The 18,797-nt window shown below is 43.5% G+C and overlaps 1 protein-coding gene across 1 annotated transcript; it reads left to right on the top strand.

Moving 5' to 3' along the window:
* Positions 1-2,061: 2,061 nt before the first annotated feature.
* Positions 2,062-4,906, top strand: LOC146389443 (E3 ubiquitin-protein ligase TRIM21-like). The gene has a single exon (XM_084910937.1). It carries the CDS (start codon positions 2,443-2,445, stop codon positions 4,135-4,137), a length of 1,695 nt encoding a protein of 564 aa, XP_084767063.1. The 5' UTR covers positions 2,062-2,442; the 3' UTR covers positions 4,138-4,906.
* Positions 4,907-18,797: the final 13,891 nt, after the last annotated feature.

Here is an 18,797-nt window from a genome sequence, read left to right as displayed (position 1 = left end):
CACATGGTTCAGTCAGCTTTGTATAAACACGTGTTAGAAATGTTCTTCAATCAGCTCTTTTTACTCTCATTTCACAGCCAGGACTTTTTTACTGTTTTACTTTTACTTGAGTAAAGAAGTTGAATTAGTACTTGGAGTATTTTTAACAGCAGTACTTCTACTTCAGTACACACTGTGTACTTTTACCACCTGTGTCTGAGACCTCCTTCAGGGCCCACCTGAAGCTCTCAGTCTGCTGTGGAAAAAGGAAATCCAGGTGAGTTTCTCCTGATCACCTGAGGCCGTCATTACTGTGTGAACCCACACACCACTCCTCACTCCTCCCACCCGCTGCACACAGTCACTGAGTACAGACCGGCTGATTCCTGTAAAGGGAGAGGCAGTATGAGGCGGAGCAACACCTGAAAAACAAGAAGCTCAACGTCATTTTGCAGAAGTGAAAGTGTGAGAGAGCAGCAGCAGAGCTGCAGTCGAGCCCTGTTTGTCTCTGAAAGAAGATTCACTGGAGTCCATCAGGTTCCTCTCAGCAACAGTGGTGAGTGCAGCTGATCACACTTCCTGCTTCTACACAAATCTTCACTCTGTTCACTCCATCAGGGCTCTAGAGCGCCACCTCATTTCTCCATGGTGCCACTTAGGCTACGTCCACACTCGCCCGGATAGATTTGAAAACAGCGCTCCACGTCCACACTAGTGTTTTCAGTCGTTTTCACAGAGTTGTGCGTCCACATTGAAACGGCTGAAAACGCTTACGTTCCAGTCCTGCGTGTGCGTGAAACGCAAGACGATTCGACCTGTCTCATTTCTGTCTGCCGTTTATTTACTTTCCGGCTGTTTGAAACGTCGCGGCAAAAGGTGGAGGAAAAGCACCGAGTTTTAAAATGGACTAACGATGAGGTGGAGTTGTTGCTGCGAGTAACACAAAAGTACAAAGTTGCAAAAGCGAGAGAGAATTAAAGAATTTGAAGAAAAGCTCTGTAGAGCAGGTACAGACTGATATTAGTCTTTAATAGGGCTGTCAAAACTGCTGCTGTATAATACCTTTGTTTAATTGGTCACATGACTGCATCACATGACTAACTTGCATCATCATTTTAGAAAGTCTCTGTTTTCACTGTTCACACTGTGACACAAACGCACCGTCTCCAAATGTTTCGTTTTCAAAATGTTTTCCTTGGAGAAAACGCCGTCTCAGTGTGGACGGGAGGCCAAAGCGGAGAGAAAACGCCGTCTCAGTGTGGACGGGAGGCCAAAGCGGAGAGAAAACGCCATCTCAGTGTGGACGGGAGGCCAAAGCGTAGAGAAAATGCCGTCTCAGTGTGGAGGCCAAAGCGGAGAGAAAACGCCGTCTCAGTGTGGACGGGAGGCCAAAGCGGAGAGAAAACGCCGTCTCAGTGTGGACGGGAGGCCAAAGCGGAGAGAAAACGCCGTCTCAGTGTGGACGGGAGGCCAAAGCGGACAGAAAACAGTGCTTTTTCAAACGAAAACGCATTAGTGTGGACGTAGCCTAAACAAATAGGTCACACCGGTACGACCAGCCATTCAAGCAAAAACAAAAGAAAATCTCTGCAACTCTGAAAGTCTCCGTGTGGTCAACAACACATTATGCCCATATCGTTGGCTAAACCAATCAGAGAGAGGGCAGGGCCTCTCTGATTGGCCGTGGTCCAGATATTGCTGCAGGACTACATGTGTACGTTTGAAAGTGCAGGAGGTGAGCGGCCTGATAGGAGTGGATGTAGCTGTGGGTAATGAGAAAAGAGGAAAAGAACGATTGATAACTTTTTCGTTGAGGCCGGTGCTCTGACACGGAGCCATCAACCTCTCAGTGTCTAACAGTCAAAGAAGCTGTTGAAGAATCTTGTTCTGTGTGTGATGCTGCTGTCCGCTCTGTTGTGTCTGAGATTGTATGTACAGCTTTGTATGTGCAGGTCCATGGATGCAAGTGTTGTTCCTATAATCCTCTCTGCAGACTTTATGACTCTTTGCAGAGCCTTCCTCTCTGTCTGTGTAGTGTTTCCATACCAGACAGTGATGCCTGCGGTGAGGATGCTCTCTATCAGTCCTCTGCAGGCCTGGGTGAGAGGGTGGTGGTTCAGGTCGGCTTTCCTGAGCAGCCTAATGAAATAAAGCCTTTGCTGGGCTTTTTTCACAGTTGCTGTAGTGTTGAGAGTCCAGCTCAGGTCTGATGTAACCTGCAGTCCCAGGAATCTGTGGCTGTTTGCCCTCTCCACCTCCACCCTCTCCAGAGGTTGCAGGGGAGGGAGTTCTTCCAAAAGTGCAGTATTAATTCCTTGGTCTTGTCCGTGTTGAGGATGAGGTGAAGAGTGTGATGAGTAGAAACTCAAAAAAGTCCAGACGCTTTTCTCTCCAAGCTCCTCAGACTACTGACGCTTGTTTCTCTCTGTTTAAAAATGAAATTTAAAGTGAATTTTGAATCAAATGTTTCTTTTCTTTCTCCCTCAGAGTGCAGACATGTCTGCTGCCAGCAATCTGCGATCTGAAGATCAGTTTCTGTGCTCCATCTGTCTGGATGTGTTCACTGATCCAGTCTCTACACCATGTGGACACAACTTCTGCAAAACCTGCATCAGTCAGCACTGGGACATGAATCAGAGCTGTCAGTGTCCCATGTGTAAAGAGACTTTCTACACCAGACCTCAGCTGAGGGTCAACACCTTCATCTCTGAGATGGTTGCTCAGTTCAGACGTGAAGCTCAGCAGAAAGCCAGCAGCAGCAGCTCAGAGCAACAAGCTGCCAAACCAGGAGAAGTTCCCTGTGACGTCTGCACTGGAACCAGACTGAAGGCCCTGAAGTCCTGCCTGGTGTGTCAGACCTCCTACTGTCAGACTCACCTGGAGCCTCATCTGACACTGAAACGTCTGAAAAGACATCAGCTGGTTGATGCTGTGGAGAACCTGGAAGGCAGGATGTGCACGAAGCACGATAACTTTCTGCAGCTGTTCTGTAAGACCGACCAGACATGTGTCTGCATGCTCTGCTCTGTTTTAGACCACAAGAACCACGAGTTTGTTCCTCTGAGAGAAGAATATGAAGGAAAGAAGGCAGAGCTGGAGAAGACAGAGGCTGAGATTCAGCAGATGATCCAGAAGAGACGACTGAAGATTCAGGAGATCACAGAGTCGGTGAAGATGAGTAAAGATGCTGCAGACAGACAGAAAGCAGAAGGTGTTCAGGTCCTCACGGCTCTGATGGAGTCTGTTGAGAGACGCCTGAAGGAGCTCATGAAGGAGATCGAAGACAAACAGGAAGCTACAGAGAAACAGGCTGAAGGTCTCATCAAAGATCTGGAACAGGAAATCTCTGAGCTGATGGAGAGAAGCTCTGAGGTGGAGCAGCTCTCACGTTCTGAAGACCACCTCCACCTCCTCCAAAGCTTCTCCTCCCTGAAAGCTGCTCCACCCACCAAGGACTGGACAGAGGTCAGAGTTCATCCACCATCATATGAGGGGACTGTGGGGAGAGCTGTGGCTCAGCTGGAGGAGACAATCAGGAAACCCATGAAGAAGAAGCTGTTTGAGGCTGCAGAGCTGCAGAGGGTCCAGCAGCATGAGGTGGATGTGACTCTGGATCCTGATACAGCTCATCCTAAACTCATCCTGTCTGATGATGGAAAACAAGTTTATCATAGTGATGTGAGGAAGAATCTTCCAGACAACCCAGAGAGATTTTCTAAGTATGTTTGTGTTTTAGGAGAGCAGAGTTTCTCTTCAGGCAGATTTTACTTTGAGGTTCAGGTTAAAGGAAAGACTGACTGGACTTTAGGAGTGGCCACAGAGTCGATCAACAGGAAGGGAATAATCCCACTGAGACCTCAGGATGGTTTCTGGATTGTAGGGCTGAGAAATGGAAATGAGTACATAGCTCGTGCTTCCCCTCCAGTCCGTCTCTGTCTTCATCCTGGTCCTGAGAAGGTGGGGGTGTTTGTGGATTATGAGGAGGGTCTGGTCTCCTTTTATGATGTAGGTGCTGCAGCTCTGATCTACTCCTTTACTGGCTGCTTCTTCACTCACAAACTCCACCCATACTTCAGTCCCTGTCCTAATTATGGAGGTAAAAACTCTGCACCTCTGATCATCTGTCCTGTCAATCAAACTGATCAACGACTGATTTAATTTGATGAATGATTGATTTTTCTTGAAGGGAACAAATGAACATATTGAGTGTATGATGAAAGATTTTTAATTTTGTGATTATTGTTTAGTTGTAGCTTCATTTAAAATAAGGAGAGCTTGTGAATTAGATCCACCACAGGAAAGGAAAGTGGAACCAGATGTGTAGAGGAATGCGGTGACATACGATACTACCCCCTGTGTTAACAGACAAAGTTAACGGTCTCTCTCTCTCTCTCTCTCTCCTTTTATGGGAATGTTTAAATTTCTATACATACCAAGCTATCTCCTGTTTCAACAGACAAGCTAAAGGTCTCTCCTTTTATGGAAATGTTTTTGTATTCTGAACATGCCACTCCTACTGCTGTGGAAACTTGCTTGAAGTATAAATAAAGAGTGTGCTAAGAGCCCTGGGCGGTTTTCCTCTGGGTCACATCTGTTCTGCACACAGTTGGTGCAGAGCAGATCGGACCGTGATGGGGGATCGCCCATGTATATGTACATGTAAATAGATATCTGAGTTTGAGTTTCTTTGCCTTCTAATAATTTTCTCTTCACAGTGTAAATCCTCTACAGTCTCCATGTTTCTATAGAATCTGATCATCAGGACTCTGATTCACACTTTGATTCTCATGGAGTTTGATTTGAACAGAAGAAAAGTTGAATCAGGAAATGTTCCCACTGATGGAGACTCGAGCTGAAGAGCAAATATCAGAGAATAAATGTCCAAAAGCTTCATTTACAATAAAGTTTGTTCAATGCTTTGAGTGAATCCAGACTCATGTGTGGCTGTTATACGGAGCATCAGAGTCCAGCTGAGTTATGTTGGATACAAACTGCTTATTTTGGCTCTGTGAGGAGTTTTGTTCACTGAAAACTGATGAGACGGATAATATTCAAAGAACTCTGTAGAGATTCATGCATCCATGTTCTCCACCTGCAGGTGTGGAGGAGAAAGGTGGAGCACAGACTGCTGCATCCTTCCAGTCACATCATTTTGATGATTATATTTCCATGTTGTGATGATTTGGGTTAAAGACAAACAGAGTTGAACGGCTGCAGTCACAGCATGAAGACGATGCTGAAGCTGAGCTGTCAGTGAACATGTTTCACTGTGATTTGATTTGAAGAATAGAAAGTGTGTGTGGCTGCTGACAGCTGCAGTCTCTGTTAGTCTGCATGTTCAACACACACACAACTTTCCCCCTGAGGCAACGATGCAGCAACAACACAAAGAACAGCTGCGCACACACACACACACACACACACACACACACACACACACACACACTTTTAAAGAACACTTTACTGTTTAAGGCAGAATTCCTCAGTAACAATGATTTGAGGTCTCTACCAGTGTCTACAGTGGTTTTCAACATACAATCTACTGAAACATGTTTTTCTTTATGCCGTACAAACTATTTGATCACAACATCTTTGCTTTTTTCCCCCAATCGTTTATTCTGATTATTTTATTTAGTTTAACTAACAAAGGCTTAAAATTTACCTTAACCTGACCTTTGACCTATTTATTCCTTTACCTCACATTTTCATTTCATTACATCATTTTCTGATTCATCTTAATCCTTAATCTTAACCTTTGACCTATTTCCTTGTTAGCCTTGATAAACCGTGAAATTTCTTTCACCTTTAAACTTCAGGCTTAAATTCAACCTTTGTTAAAAATCTTCTTACTAACTTGTAATTCCAACTTTATGTATTAAACATGTATCTTATCATATAAACACTCGATCAGTGTGACTGAGAACTGTAACCATCACCGCTCACATTTTAATCTGGTTCATGGCCAATTTTGCAGCTTTTGATATAACAGGCTCTGTTTACCTTTATTTTGAAGGCCTTCTGTGAGGGTGAATCAGTTTCCTCCACTTCTGGCGTCTGACAGCAGCTCCGTCAGGAGCCTCTCCAATCCTCCTTTTCTCCTTTCCAACTGAAAAATCACGCCGGGTCACCGATTTGTTGTGTTCAAATGTTTTCAGAAGGAAGTCAGGAGAAAACGATTTAAAAAGATTTCCTTCAGCAGTTGAAATGACAAGTTTACAGGATCCCAGGGTGACAACAGTCTGCCTCACACCAAGGATCAGCCTGAAACAGCCATACAGCTTATATACTGTGACAACAAGATTATTCTGGCTCTCTTCTCCCAACATGAACGTGGCAGTCTGCTGCCAATCCTCCCCATTCAGTCCCTTTGACCTCATACACTGTAAAACCTCATTAGTTCCCACAACTTAAACTTAGACTCTGTTAGGACAACTTATTCATTGCAAGTACTAAGAATAACTTGATGTTTCTGACTGTGCAGTACTAACTGTGTATCCACTGTGTTAAGTCCCCTGGTTAGTCTAGGGGATTGAAGGGACGAACATAAAGGTGGATAGAGAAGGAGGAGCCAAGATGGTAATTTTAGAAGGTTTATTTAATACTGGTGATGGGATTTGGGTTCAGACTGAGGTATAACGTCAGGGAGAGCCAAGGCCAACAGAACAAACAAAACATCCCTGATGTAGAAATAAAAGAAACTTACCTAACTCCAAAGAAACAAAATATACAACCTATAACCATAACCTACCTAACAACACATAAACAGGAGAAAACAGGGTGTCAAAACAAAAGGCAGCTCTCCCCTACAAGCAGTCCGAACATGAAACAACAATGCTCATACAAGATACAAAGGCATGCAAGCCTGCACAGGTATGGCAACCAAAATGGCCAGAGGGCACAGAAGCACAGCTCCACAGGCCTTAAATAGCGCTCTGCTGATTACCAATTAGCCGGACTCTGCGCAGCATCCAATCAGGACAGAGGAGGTGGAGCCTGGACAAAACAAAGGGTTAGTAGGGAGAAGAGACATCCTCCTGGGGGATGTAACACCCCCACCCAGAAAAACAAACGTATAAGTTTGTTAACCTTACACCATCACATTCTTGAGAGGGCATCTGCCACAATATTTTCACATCCTCTCTTATGCTTTATTTCAATGTTGTAGTTTTGTGAAATTAAAGCCCACCTCATCAATCGTTGATTGTTGTTATACATACGAGAGAGAAACACGAGAGGATTGTGATCAGTGAAGACCTCTACAGGTTGGGAAGTAGATCCCACATACACATCAAGGTGTTGAAGAGCCAGAAGCATGGCCAGAGTCTCCTTTTCAATTGTCGAGTACCGTCTTTGATGAGTATCGAACTTCTTGCCAAAGAAGCAGACAGGATGACTCACTCCTTGTCCATCATCCTGAAGAAGAACAGCTCCAGCCCCCACCTCACTGGCATCCACTTCAAGCTTGAAAGGTTTAGAAAAGTCTGGAGCAACAAGAACAGGTGAACTCGACAGAAGACCTTTTGCACATTCAAAAGCATGTTGACACTCAGGACTCCAAATGAATGGTACCTTCGGGCTGCACAGGTTTGTCAGTGGTGTTACGACTTCAGAAAAATTCCTACAGAAACACCTGTAGTAACCAACCATCCCCAGAAATCTGTGCAGCTCACAGCGTGTTGTTGGCACAGGAAAGTTGAGAATGGCATTAACCTTTGCACTGATAGGGCGAACCTTGCCCTGCCCAACTTCCTTTCCAAGGTAGGTCACTGTAGCCTTACCAAACTCGCATTTAGCCAAGTTGAGAGTCAAGGAAGCATCAGCTAAACGCTTTAACACAGTGGTTAAAGTGTCGACATGCTCTGACCAGTTGGAAGAATAGATGACCACATCATCAAGATAAACATTACAGTTTGCCACACCAGATAATACAGTTGACATTAACCTCTGAAAGGTAGCAGGAGCATTTCTCATTCCAAATGCCATGACTGTATATTGTAAAAAGTGATCAGGTGTTACGAAAGCTGAGATTTCTGATGCTCTTTCTGTCAAAGGTACTTGCCAATAACCTTTAAGAAGGTCAAGCTTACTCACATAAGCAGCAGATCCGACGCTGTCAATACAGTCCTCAATACGGGGCAGTGGGAAGGAATCAGGCACTGTTACTGCATTTACCTTGCGGAAATCTGTGCAAAAGCGAGGTGTTCCATCTGATTTTGGCGTAACCAGGCACGGAGAGCTCCATGGACTATAGCTTGGGATAGCCAATCCATGCTTCAGAAGGTAGTCTACTTCTTTGTTCGTCATTTCCCTTTTTGCCATATTCACACGGTAAGCATGCTGCTTAATAGGCACTGCATTCCCAACATCAATGTCGTGCTCTATTACAGTAGTACGGGAAGGCATGTCCCCAAAGAGTTTTAAATGAAGGTTGACGAGCCTTTCAATGTCTAACTGTTGCTCACGGGTCAAGTGAGACAGATATATAGACAACTGGGACAGTACCTCAGAATTAAGCATTCTGGTAGCTGGCATCACAAAGTTTGAGCCCGTCTTCATCTAAACTCGACCTCAATCCTGAGGAAGAGTTCAACAAGAGAGTTTCTGGAGATGAGATTTGCTCTGACGGAGATGCCACAGACTTATCTGCAGGACCACAGAGAGAGTCAGCTCTAGAATGAAAAGATTTGAGCATATTGAGATGGCACAAGCGTGTTTTACGCTTCCTGTCTGGTGTTTTAATCACATAGTCAGTGTCATTTACTTTCTTAGCCACCTGGTATGGTCTACAGAAGCGGGCAGACAATGCAGAGCTAGCAGTTGGTAGAAGAACCAAAACCTTGTCACCTGGATTGAAAGATCGAGGAACGGCTTTCTTATCATACCAACTCTTCATCTTCCCCTGAGCAGAGGAGAGGGCTTCTGCAGCTGCCAACCTGGCCTTATGGAGGCGCTCTGAACTGTGAAACATAATCCAGAACATTAGTTTTCACAACATGGTCTGTTGACAAGAACTGTTCTTTCAACAACTTCAAAGGTCCCCAAACAGAATGACCAAACACTAGTTCATTTGGGCTAAACCCAAGGGATTCTTGCTTAGCTTCGCGCATGGCAAACACCATCAGGGGTACTCCCTCATCCCACTCTTTTCCAGTATCCAAGCAGTATTTCTGCAACGTTGCCTTGAGTGTCTGATGCCAGCGCTCTAATGCTCCTTGAGACTCAGGATGGTATGCACTTGACACAACATGCTTAATCCCCAGAGTCTGCATGACCTGCTTGAAAAGTTTAGACAGAAAGTTAGTTCCTTGGTCTGTCTGGACTACTTTTGGTAGACCAAAAGTAGTGAAGAACTTTGTCAAAACTTTAATCACCAAAGGTGCAATTATTCTTCTGAGTGGGACAGCTTCTGGAAAACAAGTCGAAGTACACATTGCAGTCAGTAAAAACTGATTACCATTCTTTGTCTTGGGCAATGGACCAACACAGTCCACAATGACATGTTCAAAAGGTTCACCAAGTACTGGTATAGGATGAAGAGGAGCTATAGGAACTGTCTGGTTTGGCTTTCCTGCAATCTGACATGTTTTACAAGTGCGGCAAAACTCAACTACATCAGCCTTCAATCCTGGCCAAAAGAAATGGTTGAGTATCTTATTGTACGTTTTTGTAACTCCCAAATGACCAGACAGGGGGTGCTCATGTGCAAGGGAGACTACGTAGTGACAATACTCAAGAGGCACAACAATCTGATAAGTAGTGCTCCAGTCACAGTCAACAGCTTCCCTCTACGTCTGCTGTTAAAATTGGGTGTGCAGTCCAGTTGTGCATCAAGACCCCATCTTCCAAGAAATAAGAAGCCTTTTTATTTCCTGTTTCAGAAAGAGAAGTAAAGCATTTAGTCAATGAGGGATCAGACTTCTGAGCAGCAATAAGGCTTTCACGTGTGACTGGCAAGTCTAACTGTGAGAGATGGAGATCCTTCCACTTCTCAGTAGTATCCTTTGAGCCACTTTTAAGATCAATCAGGGTTTGCAAATCATCTGTAGCAAGAGCCTGAACCAATGAAGAGTCTGACAAATCAATTTCTGCAGCTTTACGTCTTGTTTGAGCCCTGGTGAGAACACAAGCAGGAAAAACAGATGGGAAACATGTTGCTAGGTCGTTGCTCTTCAAATTTGATTCTGGATCATTTGTTACTTCGGGAACAGGTTACACTTTTCCACCAGCAATATCATTTCCCAAAATGAACTGCACCCCTTTTATGGGAAGTGAGGGGCGTACTGCCACAGAGAAGATGCCATTAACCAACTTTGACTTGATGTGTACATAATGCAAAGGAGCTTCAACATAGCCCATTTCAACTCCTTGAATCAGAATGCTACCATGGCAAGAGGAATGGTCACTCAAGGGTAATACACCAGATAAAATCATGACCCTCCCGTATCGGGAGGGTCATGATTCGAATGGGTTTCGAATCAGTAATCAGTATTCGAATGGGTTTTTCATCCTCAGGCTTCCCAGTCAATGACACAGTGCCATCTAAGAGGAAGGGTTTGAAGCAGGGATCAACTCCTTCACTTTGGACCCCTCTCTCAGCATGAATGGTTTTAATTAAACCTACTCCTTTTGGTGACTGGTTCTTGCGCTTCAAAGCAGGACATTCAACAACAACATGGCCAAGTTTATGACAATAGAAACATTCCCTTTCAGTCCTTGAAGCAAAAGTCTGTCGTGGGCTTGAAGGATCCTTTCGTGGGGGAGGTTCTCTGGTGGTAACTTCACGTTTCTGCACAAAAACAGTTTTATGAGTCAGCACAAATTCATCAGCTATCACAGCTGCTTCTTTCAAAGTGGAAACCTTCTGTTCATTAAGGTGTACAACAATGCGTTCTGGCAGGCCATTTTTGAACTCTTCCAGCAGTATCAGTTCACGTAAGGAGTTGTAGTCAGGAACTTTACTTGCTGTTATCCATCTATCAAAAAGAGTAGCTTTTTCACGAGCAAACTCTACAAAAGTCTGATTTGCTGTTCTTTTGTGATTGCGAAAGCGTTGCCTATACGCTTCGGGAACAAGTTCATAAGCAGCAAGGATAGCAGACTTCACTACATCATATTTCAAACTTTCTTCCAAAGACAAAGCAGAACAGACTTCTTGTGCTTTGCCTACCAATTTGCACTGAAGAAGCAATGGCCAAACTTCTCTCGGCCAGTGCAATGATGCAGCAACACGTTCAAACACATGGAAATATGTATCAACTTCTGATTCACGAAATGGAGGTACCAACACAATGTTTTTACTCACATTAAAACCACCTGGGTTTACATAGGAGGAGGTTGTTTCACCAACAGATGAATTTGCAGAACTAGGTTGAGTAGTAGTGCTTCTTGAAGTCTGTGCCTGTAACTCCAACTGACGCAGTCTGACCTCCCTTTCAATCTGCAACTCCAGCTCCAACCTTTTCAGCTTTAACACCTTTTCTGTCTCTGCTTCCAACTCCAACCTGCGAAGTTCCATCTCTGCCTGACGAGCTTGGGCTTTATCCTGAGCCTCCAATTGTAATCTAGCCAAATGTACCTTGAGTAATACTTCTTGTCTTGAATGAGGAGAAGATGGAGTAGCAAAAGAAGGTGAGCCATTAGTGCTTAAATTTTCCACCGTTTGTTGCTCCACAGCAGCAGGGTTTTGCCCTTCTTCCTTTAACACAGCAGGCTTCACTCCTTCATTAGGGGTCCTGTCAAGAGGAACTGGCAAGCGAGGTGATTTAGAAACAGGAAGCAGGCCTTCCTCCACAAGTTTGTTTGAAACAGCAGTTTTCAAGTCCTCTTTCACCATTTGCCTTGATACATTTAACTCAAAGTGTGCTGCTATAGTAAACAAATCATGTTTTCTACACACATTTAGCTCCTCCCAAGAAGGATTATTCAAAAATGCACTCAAATTGAAAACACCAGTTGCCATACTAACTACCTCTGCCAAATACACCAGCAGAAACAAACAACTCAAAACCTTCACCAGCTAAAAATGGCTTAAGCAGGGTAATCTCCCGGATGAGCCCCCAATTTATGTTACGTCCCCTGGTTAGTCTAGGGGATTGAAGGGACGAACATAAAGGTGGATAGAGAAGGAGGAGCCAAGATGGTAATTTTAGAAGGTTTATTTAATACTGGTGATGGGATTTGGGTTCAGACTGAGGTATAACGTCAGGGAGAGCCAAGGCCAACAGAACAAACAAAACATCCCTGATGTAGAAATAAAAGAAACTTGTGACCCTGTAAACATACCTCAGCTCCCCTTTGACCTCAGAGTTTGGTGCCCTCCTCCTCCTGAGACATGGAAGCATGTCTGCCATGGCTCCCACCAAGGTTGCTGCAGAGGAGGGGTCCATTTCCTCGTCTGTATTTTTATTAGTTTAGTTTTTATAGTATAAGTGAAGCTGTTTTGCTTTTAGTTGGTGTTGTGCTGTGTTAACATGTGTCTTCTTTAATAAAGTTTTCCAGTCCATAGATTTTATTCCAGCCTCATGTCGTATTATTGGAAGGGACACATGACCGCCGGACAAAACTGACACATGTGTAAAATACAGGATTATAACATCAGATCAGGGATCATGTTGTTCAGTTCATGATGCTGTGTGTGTCGCTGTGGGAACAATAATCATAGATTATATGGAAAAACAGAAAGTTTCTCCTGTAGAGGAGGAGGAGGGTGGAGCTGCTGTTGATGCAGCATTCACTGAGACCTGTGATGTGTTTACTGACCTTTAACATTGAGAGTCACCCCTTTCTGCAGCAGGACGTATCCATCCTTACTGCAGACGGTGTAGACTCCACTGTCAGTGAGGTGGAGGTCTTTCAGGGTCAGACTGAAGTGGTCTCTGTGCGACCTCTGTAATCCTGGTCCTGTTTATCTGGCTGATTGTCTCCACTCTCATGGACCTTCATGTGTTTGGGTTCAGTGAGTGTCCACTCCACTGTGACGTCCTGAGGAAGGCCAGGTGTGGTTTAAAAGGGCAACAGGACAGACTCCTCCCCCTCTGTAACCTCCACCATCCCCACCTGGTACCCTGAGAGGAGAACATGCAGCTAAACATGTCAGTCCTGGTCCGACTGGGGAGGGACCAGAGAAAAGCAAAGTTACTGATTCAATATTGATTTTAGTGACCTCTGATTGACGTGACCAGGTGTCATTACTGCAGTACCCACAGTACAGCTCTAGTACACACAATACTCCCCCCATTATCACTGCACACTTCTTCAGCTGGTGATGAGCGCCCCCTGGTGTCACAGTGTTGATGACATCGTGCAAAGTGAAAAATAAACAGTGTCTGTTAATAAAAATCATTTGTTCATTCTCATGTTTGCATCATGTTTCTGTAAAATCATCAGCTGTTTTTATAAGAACAGTACGGTGGCCCCTAGAGACAAAGCACATACAAACTCCAAAACACTTGCAAACTCCAAAACACATGCAAACTCCAAAACACATGCAAACTCCAAAACACTTGCAAACTCCAAAACACTTGCAAACTCCAAAACACATGCAAATGTAACACGCGGCGACACTAAAGCGGTCGCGCCAGAATGTCACACTAAAAAGAACGATTCTTTAAAATACAAGGGGGAGCAAGCGAGTCAGATACCACGGGCACAGAGAGGAAGCAGGTCTGATCAGAAACAGTTTATTACTAGGCCAGGGAGCACAAATAAAAACACCCTTAAAATGTACGTAATAAAATGTTGTCAATCTACTAAAACTAAATAAAACAATTCTAAAACCCGTAAAACTACCATTTTCTACATTCACTAAAACCCCCCCTGCTATAATTATGCCACATGTTCATTATGGGTCCATCAGCAGGCCAGGAATTCCTTCTTTAGAGCAGAGTCCACGCCAGCCTCGTCTTCGGCAGACAAGAAAGAGCCTCCCATCTTCTTGTCCTTCCGCTGGCCCATCACTTCCCAGCCCGGCTTGCGTTCTGCACCCGAATCCATCATGCGACCACCGCCACAGCTCCCCTTGCATCGGTGTCTGTTGCCGTTCCATGAGGTCAGAACTGGGTCGCCGCGTCACGCTGGCCATCTCGCATTAACCTTCCAGTCTGGGGCCTCTCTCCTTCAGTGCTCAGCTAGCCTGTTTTTAAAAGGTCTTTACACAGCTGATAGGCCACCTCTGGACACACCCCTGCCTCAGCAGGTGGTCCCTATCAGCTAATTTGTCCCATGTGCAGCCAGTCCACAGTGGATAAAAACCATGTCACATAAAACACTAAAAACCATGCAATAGAAACAGAATAAAACCATGCAAATAAAACGACACTCATAAATAAACACTAAAAATCAGAATAAAAACAATATACAAGATAAATACAAATTTCCACTGTGTGACACAAACTCCAAAACACTTGCAAACCCCAAAACACAACGGAAGTGCTCCAGGACGCTAGGGGCAGTGTTGAGCTTTTGTTACCTAGTAACTACACAAGCCAGGAAGTACCAATGACCGGATTTGGGCTGTATCCCAATTCAGGGTCTGTAGCCTTAAAGGCCGCATTTTAAGGCCGATTACGTCACAGCGACACGACGAAGGCTGTCCCAATTCAAAGGCTGCTCGAAATGCGGCCCTCAAATGCGTCCTTAATTTCCCTGAATTTTAAGGATGGGTCGGTGTAGCCTTCATGGCCCAACATATCCCAGATTTAAAAAAAAAAAACGGCGGAAGCGGAGCCGCCGAAGAGTAAACTTTCAGAACTGAATATTATGACACTTATTTATGCGCAAATGTTTTTATAATGAAGAACATTAAAACATTACTGTTGGCTACATGTCGGGAAAGTTATGTGACATTAGCGATGTTTGTACTAACTTGGTTTTAAAGCCTTTACTTCAAAATATACGCCGTTCAATAGTTGACTTTAATCTTACAGAGAATGTGATGATTTTATGGATAATTAAAGTCAGTCATATATCCACAAACACAACAAGCTGAAAGTCAGTGATGCTGCTCGGTTTGCAGTCCTGAATATCACGGCACAAGCAGGATTCACTGCACTGTTAATGTTAGCTATGTTATATTGCTGCCTCTGTTCGGTGGTGTCGAGCCAAACGGACTTTAACGTGTGTTTGAACGAGCTGACGGTTCACTCGTTAAGCTGAAAGAAAGATGCTTTAATCACAGCAGTCACACATGTGTCCACTGCACCATCTGGGAACTCTTCTTGTTTCGTAATAACACAATCCTCCTTCTTTTGTGCTGTTTTGTAGCAGTGTATACACCTGAGACTGTCACCTGTCTGTCTGTCCTGCACTCTCTCTCTTTTCTTTCTCTCTGATTGTGGAATAAAAGTATGAACATGTGTTTATAAGTTACACTTGTGTTTGAATCCTGCAGCTTATCACACATTTGATTTCCATGTGTGACAACTGCAAGTGTCCAGAGTGAGGACAGACTGAGGGACCCACTGCTGCACATCATCTGTGAGGCTTTGCACCCCTGATGATCCACCAGGACAAACTCAGCAGTGTGTGAGGAAGAGGAGGAAGAGCCAGCAGCAGCTGACAGATGGAGAGAATAGACAGACTGTTCCCTGTTTGTGAAGGACTGCTAGGAAAGTTTAACATAACTAATTGTCTGTCCTGAATCAGTCTTATTAGGTAATGTTCAAATAATGTTATCATCCCAGTGTTTTCAGTGTGGGAGAAAGTACTCAGGGCCTTCAAGTTACACACTATGAAAGGCAGCAACAAGTTTAATGTTCAGAAACCTAAAGTATGTATCAGCAGCAGAATGGAGCTAAAAATAAATGTTTGTTTCAGTTCTATGAAGCTTTGAGTATTTTGGATTAGTAGCACTGCTGTGTTTGTTGCACCATATTGCTGTAATTGTTTATATGCTTTATATATTCTGAGGTAAGTGTTACATCATATTCTATAAGGATGTTATGTGTTTGTAGACTTTCTGCCCAGTTTGACCCATTTAGCAGAAGTCAGCCTGTTTAAGGCTCTGATATCTATTCTGTATGACTTAAAGCAGTTATGACATGGTCTGATTTTCTCACCCAATAAAGGAATATTTCATATATCAGTCTACTCTTCATTTTATCAGACACAGTTATCACAGCGTACATTTTCTTTTCATAAATACATGTAAGCAATGAGCCAAATTTAGTAATGCCAACATACTGAAGGAACAACATTTGTCTCTTATATATGATACACCTATATATGCACTGTCAAAGATACTTGTCTTTGAGTGAAGATTTAAGGTGATAAGACATATAGATAACTGCAACTTGCATCTGTACTGAGGCTCAGTATTTGACACAGAGTTCATGTTCACTGCTGTAATAGCTAATAATGATTAATATAATAACTATAATATTGGCCATATTATATTTACATTACCAAAGTGATATGACTTTAGTCTCATGAACAACATTAGCTAATTGTTATTTACTAACTAATCTGTTCAGTACAGAAATGAAGCCCAACAATCATGTTTTACAGTCCTGTGGTCTCAGCCTCAGATACTTATCAAATCACACAAAGCTCTTGTAGAAACAAACAAACAAATGAACAAAATATGTTTGTTAGGTTTTGTATTGTTGATTGTCATTTATGCTTAGAAATATCTACTTATATATGCTTAGAGTTTTATAATTAGTTGTAGATTGGTAGAGGTTTGATCCTTGATAGTCTGCAAACTTTGTGTGCATTAGAGAGCACTCTGGGAGCATGGGAGAGGTCGTACCTTCTCTTATTGTTTTATGGTAGGATAAACGTGGCTATATCTGTTTTAGGCTAAGTGCCTTTTGTTTAGATGAACTGTTGGACTTCCAGACCACCAGGTTTAGGGAAGTCATTTATGGGGTCACACTCTGACCCCACACACACACACACACACACACAGGCAAGGTACTCTTTGTTTGTATGTAGACATCGTATGTTAATGAACCTATGCATATTCATGTAACCTCAATAAAAGAGCAGTGTTACGGGGGAGCGGACGAGAGCAACTGGGGTCAAGCGAAGGAACGGCGTTTGTCCGGTTCTCTCCCGTGCACGAGAAACATGAAGAACTTTGCTTGTGTGTAATTATATTGTCTTCAACGTTCCAGCGAATAGGTTCAAGCTACAAACCTATCAATGTTCTCCTTCATTTCTGTCAAACAAAGTTGTATGACACGTTTCCAGCGGTTAGTATCATGGTTGCAAGGCAACCTGGGAAGCGCGACGGAGAATAGACCGTCCCATACAGACAAACTTGCCGTTTATTTTGCAAATCGAGCTCAACACTGCCCCTAGCGTCCTGGAGCACTTCCGTTGTGCTTTGAAGTTTGCAAGTGTTTTGGAGTTTGCAAGTGTTTTGGAGTTTGCAAGTGTTTTGGATTTTGCAAGTGTTTTGGAGTTTGCATGTGTTTTGGATTTTGCAAGTGTTTTCGAGTTTGCAAGTGCTTTAGAGTTTGCAAGTGTTTTGGAGTTTGCAAGTGTTTTGGATTTTGCAAGTGTTTTGGAGTTTGCATGTGTTTTGGAGTTTGCAAGTGTTTTGGATTTTGCAAGTGTTTTGGAGTTTGCAAGTGCTTTGGAGTTTGCAAGTGTTTTGGAGTTTGCAAGTGTTTTGGAGTTTGCAAGTGTTTTGGATTTTGCAAGTGTTTTGGAGTTTGCATGTGTTTTGGATTTTGCAAGTGTTTTCGAGTTTGCAAGTGCTTTAGAGTTTGCAAGTGTTTTGGAGTTTGCAAGTGTTTTGGATTTTGCAAGTGTTTTGGATTTTGCATGTGTTTTGGAGTTTGCAAGTGTTTTGGATTTTGCAAGTGTTTTGGAGTTTGCAAGTGCTTTGGAGTTTGCAAGTGTTTTGGAGTTTGCAAGTGTTTTGGAGTTTGCAAGTGTTTTGGAGTTTGCAAGTGTTTTGGATTTTGCAAGTGTTTTGGAGTTTGCATGTGTTTTGGAGTTTGCAAGTGTTTTGGATTTTGCAAGTGTTTTGGAGTTTGCAAGTGTTTTGGAGTTTGCAAGTGTTTTGGAGTTTGCAAGTGTTTTGGATTTTGCAAGTGTTTTGGAGTTTGCATGTGTTTTGGATTTTGCAAGTGTTTTCGAGTTTGCAAGTGCTTTAGAGTTTGCAAGTGTTTTGGAGTTTGCAAGTGTTTTGGATTTTGCAAGTGTTTTGGAGTTTGCATGTGTTTTGGAGTTTGCAAGTGTTTTGGATTTTGCAAGTGTTTTGGAGTTTGCAAGTGCTTTGGAGTTTGCAAGTGTTTTGGAGTTTGCAAGTGTTTTGGAGTTTGCATGTGTTTTGGAGTTTGCAAGTGTTTTGGAGTATGTCTGTGAAGGTTCTCAGTCATCCAGGTCATCGTAGTCAAAGGAGCTTGCAAAGAAAAGCGTCTGGACTTCTTTAAAGCATCTGGACTTTAAAGAAGTCCAGACGCTTTTCTTTGCAAGCTCCTTCGACCAAGTGTTTTGGAGTTTGTACGTGCTTTGTCTCTAGGGGCCACCGTAGAACAGAAACATGTTAACACAAAGTTTCCTCAGACTGAGCGTGTGACTCTGTGTGAACATCAGAGGACCTGTGACCCAGACTAAACACTGTTTGACTTCTGTCCATGGACGCAGGATTGTCTGATGTCCTATAAACACATCACGACTGCAGAGGCTGAAGCAGCGCTTGTACACAGGTGTTCAGTGACATCACACAGGTGGGCTGTGACCTGAGCCATCACCTGCTGACAGCCCTTCACAGCTTCGTATAACTGAACGTCTGAAGCTGTGTTTCATTAACAGCTAATATCACCGTGAGTCCTCAAAGGCTTCACACACATCACTGCACACATTTA

Source organism: Perissodus microlepis, chromosome 3 (genome assembly GCF_051167445.1).
Source record: "Perissodus microlepis isolate ML-2025 ecotype Zambia chromosome 3, ASM5116744v1, whole genome shotgun sequence".
Classification (NCBI taxonomy): Eukaryota; Metazoa; Chordata; class Actinopteri; order Cichliformes; family Cichlidae; genus Perissodus; species Perissodus microlepis.
Note: the sequence above shows the minus strand (reverse complement) of the source record. Positions and strands in the feature narration are given on the sequence as shown.

Bases quoted from the DNA above. Each gene is read 5' to 3' on its own strand.
- LOC146389443 (XM_084910937.1), top strand. From the start codon at position 2,443: ATGTTTCTTTTCTTTCTCCCTCAGAGTGCAGACATGTCTGCTGCCAGC.